A 13,095-nucleotide genomic window follows, 5' to 3' on the forward strand; every position below is an offset into this window, starting at 1 on the left:
CTAGACACATATATTGCTCAAAAGGAGATTCTAAATCAGTAGTAGCGTTGCTCATATCATTAATATTTAAAGACCTGTTATATGAACGAAGGAAGACCCAATGAATAAATGAATCTAAGAATAATTATCTGTGTGGTATGAGTATGAATGGAATAGAAAGAATAAAAGAATATTTGCCAAAATTAGAAACAAAGATGTATTTTATTAAAATAAAAATAATGAACATATGCCTTTTTTCACAAAAGGATTCTTATTGCTCTCAAGCTTAGAGCAATAAGTATGTTTTGAACATTACTCTGAATTAGTTCTAAAAATTACAGGGATCTCTTCGGCAGTTCAATTGTTCAGAACACTTCCGGGAATGTAATGACGAATACCTGACAGGTTTTCCCTAATTTCTTCTTCGGATATGGCATTAATGCTCAATTTTCCCAACATTTCTTCCGCAGTTTCTTTTCTTGACGTCTTTTGTTCAGGATAAATGGTTTCTCCTTACACGAACGTTTTGGATATATGGTGAAAAGTCATTGGTTCCCACTTGATTTCTTTCCCACTCAGTCCCGCTCTTCTCTTTCTTACTTCTTCTCTAACTCCTTCTTCTTTTGCCTCGCATCTGACTTGTATCCTAAGCAAGCAGCCTCATTTTTCCATCAGCATTGGTGCCTCGGCTCTCCTTTGAAGATATTTCTCGAGTCCTTTTCCAGGTAAGGCTCATTTTCCAACTGTCAACTGCAGGCCCATCTTCATGGTTTTGGATATTCTTGGTACTTGAATCTTATTTCCTTCAATAATAAAAGTTGCATTAACAAATTTCAGTGATCGAAAGGAACATTTTATTGCCTCATTATCCGCTCCTATGTATGGTGTGTTAATAGTTACGAAACAATGATATCCTCTTTAGTGTTTATCGTCATCAGTCGACCCTCTTTACTAACTTCAGTTTTTGGTGTAGTGATGACGGCACTGCCCTAGCTGAATGAATCCAAGGTCTACCTAATATGCAATAATAAGAGGGCTTGATATCCATCACCAAAAAATCTACCTCATATATGTTCGAACCAATTAAGAGAGGTATTTCAATCCTTCTCATCACTCTCCTTTCTGTGCCATCGAATGCTTTCACTATATTTTGACACGTCTTCATGTGGGAGCTATCCATTGGTAATCTGTTTAGTGTGGATAGAGGCAAGACGTTTAGCGCAAATATATTGTCGATTAACACTTATGGCAATGTATATCCTTTACAACAGATAGTGATATGTAGGGCTTTCGTGGATCCCATACCCACTGGAAGTATTTTATCATTATTGAAAAAGATAAAATTGTCAGCACTTCAGGCGGTCCAGCTTGTTCACAGAGATATCATTAGCGACATAAATTTCATTCAGCACTTTCATCAATGCGCGACGATGTGTCTCTGAACTTAAGAGCAAGGGTAGTACTGATATGCGTGCTAGTTATTTGTGTAATTGTTCTACAACACTATACTCACTATGCTTCAGAAATTTTAGAAATACTTTAGTCTCGTTTTCAGTTACTAGCTCATTAACAGGTGATTCAAGCCTAACCATTTTTTCCTTCTTTTGCTCAACTACCAAGGTTTTTCCTTTAGTGGGCTCGGTTCTTGTAGGCTCATAACACCTCCTGCTCCGAGTGTAGAAACCAATATCTTGGTTCTCTTCTGAAGTTCCAATCGAATTCTCCTCTCCTGGGATCATCACATTGCAGTCATAATTCCATGGAACCTTTTTGCTATCCTTATAAGGAAAAGCTACAGGTTTCTGAATTATGACTCTCAGCACAGCTTATGTTCCTGCTTTATTATTTCTCATTTGTGAAATAATCACCATCAGGTGATTGACCTTGTAAACCTTATCCGTTGATCATTCATCTGAAGCGCAGATGTCTTCTCCTTCCAAGTCTTTGACATCTTTAAAGAATTCCAACTCCTTGTTATCTATCAAACGTTGCGCTAAAGTTTAGAATTCAGTGCACTCCTAAAGCTCATGACCTTCTTCGGCTTGGAACTTACAGTAGCTCCTCATCCCTTTAGATACCTCCTCCAAATCTTGAATGACTAATCCTACGTCTATCATCTTTTGCCAAACCCATTTTAGTGGTGTTTTTACTTCCGCCACATCAGTTTTGGTCTTCTTTCCTCCACTCTCAACTATCGCGGTTACTCCTTGATTTGGATGACTAGATAATAGATTTCCTGTCACATTAGGTCTCAATGGATCATCGAACCTTACAATCTTCATCTTGATGAACCTTTCAATCAGCTTTTTAAATGTAGTGTAGTTATCAATTGAATGTCTCGTTATTCTTGCATGATACTCACATTGAGTATTCACATCATACCATTTTGGGAACAGAGGTTGCATGAGTTTCAAGTAAACGGGAATACCACATGTACATCGAACAAATTCTAATATAACTCCCTATATGTCATCGGAATGGGTGTGAATTAGAGTTTTTCTATGCTTGGCCTTGAGTTAGATTCTTGCCTTGAAGGGCCTTAATGTTACGGTTTTTGGTTAGCCTACAGTGACCGATTTTGAATAACCTTTATTATACACACTCACAGTGTTCACTTTATTTTTCCTTTTTTCTCGGAGCTGATCTTTTAACGCTTTACCCCGTGTCTATTTTCCCACTCCTTAATGCATTTTCAATCATCTTTTCAAACATTACTATATCTGAGAAGCTATTGGTAGTACTTCCCAACATATGGTTAATGAACGAGGCTTTTAGAGTGTTTATGAAAAGCATTGTTGTTTATGAAAAGCATTGTTGTCTCCTTCTCTAGAAGAGGTGGTTAGACTTGCGTTGCCACATCTCTCCATCTCTGAGAGTACTACCTAAAGCTTTTATTTTGCTTCTTCTCTATATTTTAGAGATTAACCCTATCGGGTGTCATGTCGGTCACATGGTTGTATTGTTTCATGAAAGCTTGTGCTAGATAATTCTATGAGTTAATTTTGGTACTGGTTAACTGGTTGTACCACTTGGCAGCCGACCCGATTAAACTATTCTAAAAGTAATGAATTAACAATTAGTCATTATTGATGTATCCCGCTATCCTTCGGCAGAACATTGTGATATGAGCTTCAAGACAACTAGTCCTATTTTATTTTTCGAATTCTGGAGTGTTGAATTTTGGTGGGAGTACTAGATCTGGAACTAAGCTTAGCTATTTAGCATCAACCCCACAGAGGTAATTGGCACTCTCTATAGCCTTGAATTTCTCTTCTAACCACTTGCACCAATCTTTTAGCTATTTCGGCAATTCTACTCTTACTCTATCCATTTCTGCCATGTTGTCTAAATCTGGAAAGACGAGGTTGGTCAGATTACCTCCGAGATTGGAACTTGAACCCATAGGGTAATTCACCGATGCTAAAGTGTCAGCTTGATATTGTTGAGATCTTATGATAACGGGTACCCTTCCTAGATGTGTATCTAGTTGGGCTTGGACATTCACTTGGGTAAAGCCTGGGGGTACATAGGGTCTTCATTATCATCCCCAGAGTTATTTACAGTACTTTTCCCTTTTTCAGTCCCTCCAGCCAGCAACTGGGTCAATTGGCTTATCATGCTTCGTTGGGACTCTTGTATTTGATCCCTCATGTCTTGTTGTACCTTAGCTAATTGTTCCTGTAGCTAGGCTTACAACTGATCTTCCATGTCCTTTTGAATTTGTTCTAATCTCTCTAACCTTTGATCCATGGCTCTAGTTTTACCTCAGGTGCCGTAATGATATTCGGTTGGCAAATTCTTGTAGGTTTCCAGGGTAACTGTCATAATTTTGATTAATTATGGTCTTTTTATGAAACTTAATGTATGTGATTAAATGTAATGTTGATGAATGAAAAATGAATGCAAAAAGAAACGTTGATTCTGATTCAATTCTATTATAATAACTTTACTAGAAAATGAATCTTTTTTACATAAAACAGATACATTTTACATATATGGCCTTACCCTAGTACTTAAAGCCTTGACTTTCCTTAAGAAGCCAAGCTAATTCTTGGCCCCTATCCAATTCTGATTCTTATTTCAAACTCAGCATGTCAACTTGAACCTCAAAGGTTTATAAATGGTCGGCTACTTCCCTTACTTAAGTCACAGCTTCGCCCATGATGTGATATTTATCTCTAATCTGACCTTGAGAGTGTTGGAATTGCTCTTTCCAATGTTCATTATTCATTTCTAGAAGTTCAACTCAAAGTTCACAATTTTGCAATGCGGTCTCGAGCTATTCTATATTTCTCTTCAACTCTTCAATCCTACTTAGGCTTGTTTTCAACTCAATTATGGAGTTACGACAATGACATTGACGCAGTGACCTTTCTAATTCTGCTACCTGAGCTCTTAATACAACCTTTTCATTTTAGCTTTCTAACAATTCCGTTTCTAGAGTATCTTCTCGAACTCGAGCATCTTGGAATTTCTATTCCCACTGATCAGCTATAATCTTTTCTTCTTTGATCTCTTGCTGCCATTGTTTCGATGTTTTACCCAACTCGGCAATCCTTATCGACAAGTGCAACTTCTTATAATCTATTTTTAAACTGTCCAAGTTTTCCTCAGTTTTGTTCTTTCCTTTTTTCATTTTCTCAGCTTCTAACTTTTGGACATCGACGTCTAATCCTAGCTTCATATTTTCCTCTTCCAACTGTTCTATATTTTTCTCTAACTCAGAACTCCTCTTTCCAAAGTCTTACTTTACAATTTCTAGCTCAGACGGGTTTACTTGTAAGTGTTTTTCTATTGGCCAAGTGTTTTCTTGACTTGACATAGGGACATTGCCATTGAGTCTTTTACCCCACCACCAATCATACCCGGAGGTCGTTATGGGATTTATGGTAAATTTTTTTATTCTGTGAGTTTGGTTCCAAGCGTTTGATATTTTACGAACCTTCTTCTTATAATTATCACCCTTGTACACAAACTCACACTGAGCCAACCTTTGAGTTGTCGGTATGAACTCCCTCAATCTATACTGTCTTAGTACAAGTAGAAGGGGCATATCCAATAACTCCATATATCTCGAGCAGAGGGATTAGTCGAAATGTTCACATCGGTACAAAATTTCATCAAGAATCACCCAAGGTGCCCTCTATTCAACATCTTTGTCTTTGAGACTCCGGAGAATTGCCATTCATTTTTCTTCCAAAATGTTGTCTTACCTTGGCGTAGCCACGAGTTCTTTCAATGGAGAGTAGTTCTCGGAGAATACTCAATAAGAGACATTTTCTACCTGCTAAAAGTTGCTATGGAACCAATCTAGCAAGAGTTGCACACACCCGATAAATCTTCCTTCACCCGCTCTTCGGCATGCATTTAAGTATCTGAAAGTTTTAGCTAAAATTGTCAGGACAGGCGTGACCCTTTTTTCAAGCCGGTTGAATAGGTCTGAAACTACATCATCTATCTGCCCTAGCGCTTTGGGAAAAACGACCAACCCGTAAATACTCAAGGAGAAAACATCGACTCTTTTCTTCATATCTGGATGTGCCAAAATCAAATCCCGTAATTTTTTCCAAGGGATGCATTTACTATCTCCCTTTTATTTAATCCAGGCCGCGACCCATTACTCATTCATCCCCGTTATGCTCATTAGTCTCTTCAAGAAAGTTAGGATGTTGGCAACTCTAGAATAAGCTTTGTTGACTTGGATCCTCAACAAGAGGAGAGTTATGTACTCTTCTACATTGGGTACCAAGTTTACCCTCCCAAAAGTGAAATAGTTAAAGGTGGGATTCCAATACTGGACAAGAGCTTGGAATTAGTGCTTATCCACTTTGACATCTAGTAGATAAGGCAAATCACCATAGTTACAGTAGAATAACTGCTTGGTTTCGTCATTTCATTGGTCCCATATTTCTTTCAACTCCTGGAGATTATTCTGAATCACACTAATGCGAGTGAAATCCCACAATTCTGATATATATCCCTCCATTAGGCTATCACCCTTCTCTTTTTGTGTCTTTTTAGACCATATTCGGACGGTCGCATTGTCTTTCACTTTATCACGAAACCCTTTTTCCATGACAAGCTCTCTATTTAGCAACTGAATGTAAATCAACACCCTTTTCTATGATGAAAATACAATGCAATCATAACCAAAATAAAACAAAACGAAACAAGTCAATACAAATCTAGAATTCAAAGCAAGCAAGAGATAATAAATAGAGCACCTATTCAGGTGACCATCAGGGGTTTGGTGTGGCTCTACCTAGGGTAGGCTCTTAGGGCTCATTATATGTGGTTCGGTTCTAAAGTAACGGTACCTGAACCAATAGATTCCTCAATCCTCACCCATTACAGCCTCATACGGACCAAGTTTGGTTTAGGGGAATACATTTTTCTATAGCTATATGAAGATGAAAATCTCATGAAGACATAAGTACGGATGTATCTCGAAAGCGATCCACTATCTTATACGGAAGTGAAAACATCATGAAAGAATAGCTTCTCACTCCCACTTAAGAAGGGCAAAATCGAATGGTTATACAATGCAATATGCGAAAAACACACAAAAAGAAACTTTTGAACTAATAAAACAGATATACTAGATCGTTATACAACCTGAGATATAAAAACATGAAGTATGAAATGCAACGAAAGGATAGCAAATTTAAACCAAATTATCAATTTTGACAAAAAGACCAAAAGTAGTCAACTAGTGGCTTGACTCTCTTATTTTATCCCCAGTGGAGTCGCCAAGCTGTTGAAACACTTTTTATTTTGAAATCGACTTATATTTTGAAATAAAGATGGGAGTCGCCACCAATCCTTTTTATTTAGGTGTGATTGGATCACCTCATAATTTAATCATTTTTAATAAAAGTTTAAATTTACTAAAACGATGATTTTTGATTTATAAAATCCCGAAAAATAGGTTCGAGAGTCGGTTATGCACGAGGAAGGATTAGCACCCTCGTAATACCCAAAGTTAGTCCCTAGTTGATTAATTGATGTCTTAGTATCGAGAATTGAAAATTTGAAAAGAGTTTAAAACACGATCTATTTTTGTATTAAGGCACTACTTAACTAAAGCAATTTTCGCGAAAAGGGCTTATTTCAAGTTAATCGAGAAAAAGATCATATCCCGTAAGTTAGGACACAATGTCTTAAGACCTCAAAAACGAGAATAAATGTCAATTGATCGTTACTTAAATCTCGTTTTTATTTGTTTTAAAGTAAATATTTGACTACCTCGGTTTTAGAAAGAAGCCATATTCCGTAAGTTAGGAACACGACTTTTCTAATTCCAAAATAATGAACATTACCTTAATTTAAAAAAAATTATGCATCATACGAAGACGAACGTAACATTTAAAGTAATGTGCATTTAACTTGTTTGGACACAAGATACAAAAACAAATAATTATATTTAAATATAATGTATGATATAGTGATAATGAAATAATGTAAAATGGCTATATAAGTAGAACATTAGAATAATATATAATAAGTAAATGAGGAATACTATTTGATACTAATGTAATTAATAATAATAATAGTATTAATAATCAAATCATAAAAATAACAAAATAAATAAGGTAACTTGAAATAAGAATAAAATAGAAAATGCATGATCAACAAATAGTCGACATGAAAGTGCCAAAATATAAAAGCAATAATAAATTAATAAAATAATAAGAACAGACAAAAGAAACTAAAAGAGATAAATGACAATAAAAATGCACTAATAATAGCATGGCGATAATCACATTAATTATTATTCTAATACTAATTAAATAATAAAGGAAAAATAAATAATAATGATAATAATAATAATACTAATAATAATAATAACAATGATACTAAAATATAAAAGTACAAAAGGAACATAAATAAATGAATTTTAATTATTAAAAAAGGTTGAAGAAATAATAAATAAAACAGTTCGTTTAAAAAAATTGAAGTTAAATAAATCAAGGATCAAATTGAAATTAGAATGAAATTAAGGAGTATAAATGGTAAATAAATGAAAAAAAGACTAAAAAGGACTAAAAAGTAACACGCTAAAAATAATAGGGGCTAAATCGAAAATATCCCAAAACTCCTGGACACGCGTCCTTCCTCGGGGAGTCAACAGTCAAAGGACCAAATTGAAAAAGGTTTGAAATTAATGGTACAATTTTTAAAAAATATAAAAGAATTAGGACCAAATTGAGAAACAATGAAAAAGCGGAAGAACTGGGGCGACAATTTGACCCCCATTAAAAAACACGCGGATCCTTGCCAGGATCGAGTCGGATCTCAGGTCGGTCTCCAAAACGACGTCGTTTTAGGGCATTTCAGACCATCCCAAAACGGCATCGTTTAGCAAGCCTATTTAAGTCAATTTTTTTTTTATAAAAAAATCCATTTCAGCCTATGTTTTAAAGAAACTTCAAAAACTTTCTTTTTTTCTCTCAAAGGCTTCTTCGGCTGGCCTTGGCTTTGGCGAGTCACCCCGCGACAGCTCCGCCGTTCACTGTGGCCGGAAAAAAAAAGAAACCTCCTTTTTGGCCATTTCGGCTCCCTAAGCCCGAATCTAAGGTTGGTTTTTTAGAAACTGGCCAAAAAAATTGCCAAAAAGACAAAGAACCCTTCGACTCCGATGGCAGAAAATGACTACCAGGTGAGTTTTCTTTTTTTTCTTTTATTTTTTTTATATATATAAAATAACCTTTGAAGTTTTTTTATTTATTCTGTATTTGATTTTTTTTGTATATTTCTCAGGTTTTCAAAAAAAAAAAGAACTCCCAACAATCTTTTCTTTTTAGGCTTTTATAGTCGGTTACACTATTATTTATATCAATTTCTCTACTATTTTGTACTTGCTATTGCGTGTGTTGCTTCTTCTTTGCAGGGGTGGTTGGCGGTGGCAGAGGCTAGAGTACTGCGGTGACATGGGAGGAGCGGTGGCGGCAGGCTAGGGATTTAGGGTTTCTATTTCTATTTAGGTTTTGGACTTGTTGGGCCATTAGGTTTTTGGGTTATTTGGGCCACATGTGATTTTGGGTCTGATATTTTGGGCTAATATTGTAACTAGACTGGACTTTTAATATTTTGGAATTTTTATTTACTTTTTCCTGTTTGGTTTTTTATCTAGGCCCGGGCTGGACGAAATTGAGCTTTCATAGTTCGAAACATTCAAAGTCAGTAACCAAACTTCATTCTAGGTGTCCGTCTTAAGACATTATCAATACATTGGCCTAGGTATTAAAATAGTACCTTGTTTTTGAAATTTGTGCCCCAAATTGATGTTTTAAGACTCATTTAAGCTCAAATCTTGTTTGTGGTGATATTTGGGTGCTTGAAACTTTAATTTACATATTTATAATTCAAGTTTTATATGAATTATTTGTACGAATGATTGATCAAGTAACTCCTACAACTAATGTGATGTTTCATAATCAAACTCGGCCCCCAGATAGAGTATGAGGTGTTGCAGAAATAATTTGGTGAAAACGTTTCAAACGCACATTGAGATTTCTAAACTACATAGCATTAATATACAAGATCCAAAGAGCATTAATAGACAAGATCCAAAGAGAAGCCCAGCAGTCTAGTATAACAAGAGTAGATTGGTTCCATTAGAGTTCACAACTTGTATAACTTGGAAGAAAGGAATCAGAAGGATTGAAGTTGCCTACATAATTCTTCATAGATGAGAAGGCATAACAGCAATCCCCTGCATCACTTTATAATTTGAAGATTTTCTACAGGCAAAACTTTACATAATAAGAGAAGCATTTTGGCAGGTCGATAGAAGTGGCATTAGAATTGGCATCTAGTTCGTCCTAACAAGAAGCTGCGAGCCCTTCTATGGAGTACATTGTTCAATTGGAAATATCAACCTCTTGTGGAGGACATCAAGAGCTTAAACACTGAAGCAACAATACTAGCATGGAATCAAATGCATGAAGACTACTTCAAAGAAACTATGAAGTGGTTAAAGTCTAGTTATTGGTTTCCCTTGATTAGTTAATTGCTTGTATTGGTGCCAAATAATAATAATAATGATAATAAAGGAGTTCGACCTTTTATTACCATCAGAAAGGAAAGCACGTCGTTGTTTCAGTTTCCCATATATTCCCTCTAAAATTCCATTACCATGAACAAATATAAAATTAAAACATGAAGAAAAGAAGCTTTGAGTAGGACAATTTGAGTTCCTACGCTCACCCTTTGGCCTTCTTCCCCAACCGCATCAATGCAATGCATTTGGATAGGTAGAGCTACAAGCAAAAGCAAAAATCAATCTTAAAACGTTGGTCTTGCTAACTGCATTTGAATCCATTTACTTGTTTGACTGAAAGCAACTTGTTAATCTGTTCCAACATCCCATCACCTCTTTTTCAGGTGGTTGTTCGAGGGGTACCTTGAAATCTGCTAGCTCACTAAGCTCTTGAAATGCATCCACGAGATTTTGGAGCCTTGCAACGAACTCAATCAAGAGTGAAGTGAATGTTGCTAAAGATAAAGAGCTAGCACTTTGATATATTTTGGATTCCCGAGGTTGGGGCAGCAATGCATCTGCAGTAAACGAGAGACAGGGCCACGACGGTTTACGCATTGTACTCTCGGGTATAACTACATCCGAAGGGTACACTGAAATATCGCTTAGGGATTTCATGTTCAGTTTATGCTCATCATCTTTAGCTTCTTCTTCATGTTCCTTGTTATGCAGTGGGGTTGCCCAGGTTTCTGAATTCACTAGAAGGTATGATTTGTCATCTATCTTCATTTGCAAATCCTCGCCAGCCTCGTGAACTTCCCTCAGTATGTCTCCGGGGCTTAACTTTTCCATCTTTTCAACCTTCGCTCCCAGCTCACGCACCACTTTAGCCCCTTCATTACCGACCCTCTTAATCTCCACAGCAAAAACTTGTCTCTTCTCTGGTGGTGCCTGAATTTCTGAAAGCATACATCCATGCATTGCCATCACCATGAATGCACAATGTCTCAATGCACCACTTACTTTGACATAGTTTCTCCATGGGTAGTTGAATGATTTATAAGGACCATGTGGTGGCTCCCATGAGGCAAAATTTAGCTGGGGAAAAAAATAAAAATTAGTCAAAGCAACTCTAACATTCATGGAGACCAAGGCATATGAGAACATACTAGAGTCTCCTCCTGACAAGAAGATTGCACAACTGATCTGTAGGCACTATATAATGGATCATCAGATGCTTGGTATGTAAGAATGTTAGAAGAGATCCTCTCATATTCAACACATTGCAGGTACCCATTAACACACCCTAGAAAAAGATATGATTTATCAGTTTAGCACAGTAGTTGAAAATTCCATAGTGAAGCACTAGTTGAAACGTAAAGCTAACCTTCCAAGGAAGAAGCCGCATTCTTGAAATTTTTTACCACCAATTTATGTAAATCCTCCCCTGACCAGATGGGGTATATACATATGTTTATAATCATAGACAAGCCAGCACCAAAGAAGATATGCAACAATCGGAAAACAGCTGTGTGGATGAAATTCCTTGAGTTGTTTCCAGACACCAGCACAATGCAAAATGTCAACAAGAATACCCGAAAACCGTATTCATACGGTTTCACGCGAGGGTACAATTTGCAGTAGCTTGAAATAAATCCTAATGCAGAATGAAATATTTTTACAGAGTTGATTGAATACAGTATAAAAGAATTCTCATGTGTAAACATTCATATATAGTATTAACTCCAACCTGTTATGAAAATGCTTATCAAAATAACAATTTCTTCGTACTCTCCAGACTTTATTGATAGTTCTGCAATGCCTAAAGCAATGGCTCCAGCAGAAAAAGTCCCTATAGCTCGATTGATCCCTTTGCTGAGTGTTGCACCTAGAATATACGAATTGGTTTCACTATATCAACATCTGTTAAAAATAGCAGGCAATGTGGATTGGCATAACGCTCGACTAATATAATATACCTACGCTGAACTCGAAAACCAAGACAACGGTAAGGATTGCCCACACAGAATACTGACTGACACCCCTTAGAGGCTCTTTGAAAAGCATAAGCAATGATACAACCGTTAGTGAAAGCCCCATTTTCATAGCAAAGAAAACCTTACGGGGATCTGATCGACCCATTTTATATAACTTGGCAGACACCTGTTGAAAACCATTCCAAAAGTTATCAGTGGAACCACAACATGATCGAAAACACCCTCTTTTAGCTCCCTCGTCAGCAGCACCTAATCCCGAACACCCTTTCTTCGAAAGCAACCTTTCTTTACTCTCCGTACTCCGCAAAAAAGACCCCCTCTCCATTTTTGCATCAATAGATCAAAAAATCTCTTCTCTTTGTATTATATATTCAACTTAATGAATCAGATGAAATTATTGGTACAAGTACAACAGTCTCCAAGAACATACATCTAGAAGTGGTGAATATGTGCTTGATCTAACGTGAGAATAGTATTACTATTATTATTATTATTATTATTATTATTATTATTATTATTATTATTATTGATGATGGTAGATTCATTTGATTGAAGGGGAAAGGGAGATGTAAAACAACTATCCAAAATAGAAATTATGAAAGAGTCAGAATAGATTGCCAAGAGAGAGGAGGGAGGGCTACAAGGCTCAAAATCACCTCCCTCCACGCGTCACCAGCCACTTGATTCTTAATTAAATAACAAACTGCTTGGATGAGTAGTTGACTGTGATGAGTGAAAACCATCCATCAAAACTGATCAAAAACTATTGTCCCCTGTTTTATGTTCATTTGTCATTTGGCAAATTGCATTGTATCAGAGAGGAAACCCCAACACAGATAATGGCTTGAGTTTGCTTAGCTCATCAACTTTAAATTTGCTACTAATTGATGCATGTTTTCTTAGTGCTTTCAGGATATGTTTTCGTCATTAGGCATGTGAGAATTGACGAGGCTTGTTAATCTAATAACGATATGGACCAAATAACCAGATTGTTAAGGAATGAAAATAGTTGTGGTAGTTAGTAGTTGGAGTTTAAGTTGTTATTCTGGTAATAGTTAGTTAGCAATTAATGCTTAGTGTTATAAATATAGTGAGCTTTGTACATTTTGATTCAAGTTAATAACATACAACTACCAC

General features: G+C 36.3%; 1 protein-coding gene across 1 annotated transcript; it reads right to left on the reverse strand.

Moving 5' to 3' along the window:
• Positions 1-10,303: 10,303 nt before the first annotated feature.
• LOC108458616 (aluminum-activated malate transporter 4-like) lies at positions 10,304-12,142 on the reverse strand. Its single transcript, XM_017758025.2, has 5 exons — positions 11,941-12,142; positions 11,712-11,849; positions 11,349-11,618; positions 11,131-11,267; positions 10,304-11,059 (listed from the first exon to the last, which is right to left on the reverse strand). Exons 1-5 carry the CDS (start codon positions 12,101-12,103, stop codon positions 10,304-10,306), a joined length of 1,464 nt encoding a protein of 487 aa, XP_017613514.2. The 5' UTR covers positions 12,104-12,142.
• Positions 12,143-13,095: the final 953 nt, after the last annotated feature.

This window comes from Gossypium arboreum, chromosome 12 (assembly GCF_025698485.1).
Source record: "Gossypium arboreum isolate Shixiya-1 chromosome 12, ASM2569848v2, whole genome shotgun sequence".
Lineage (NCBI taxonomy): Eukaryota > Viridiplantae > Streptophyta > Magnoliopsida > Malvales > Malvaceae > Gossypium > Gossypium arboreum.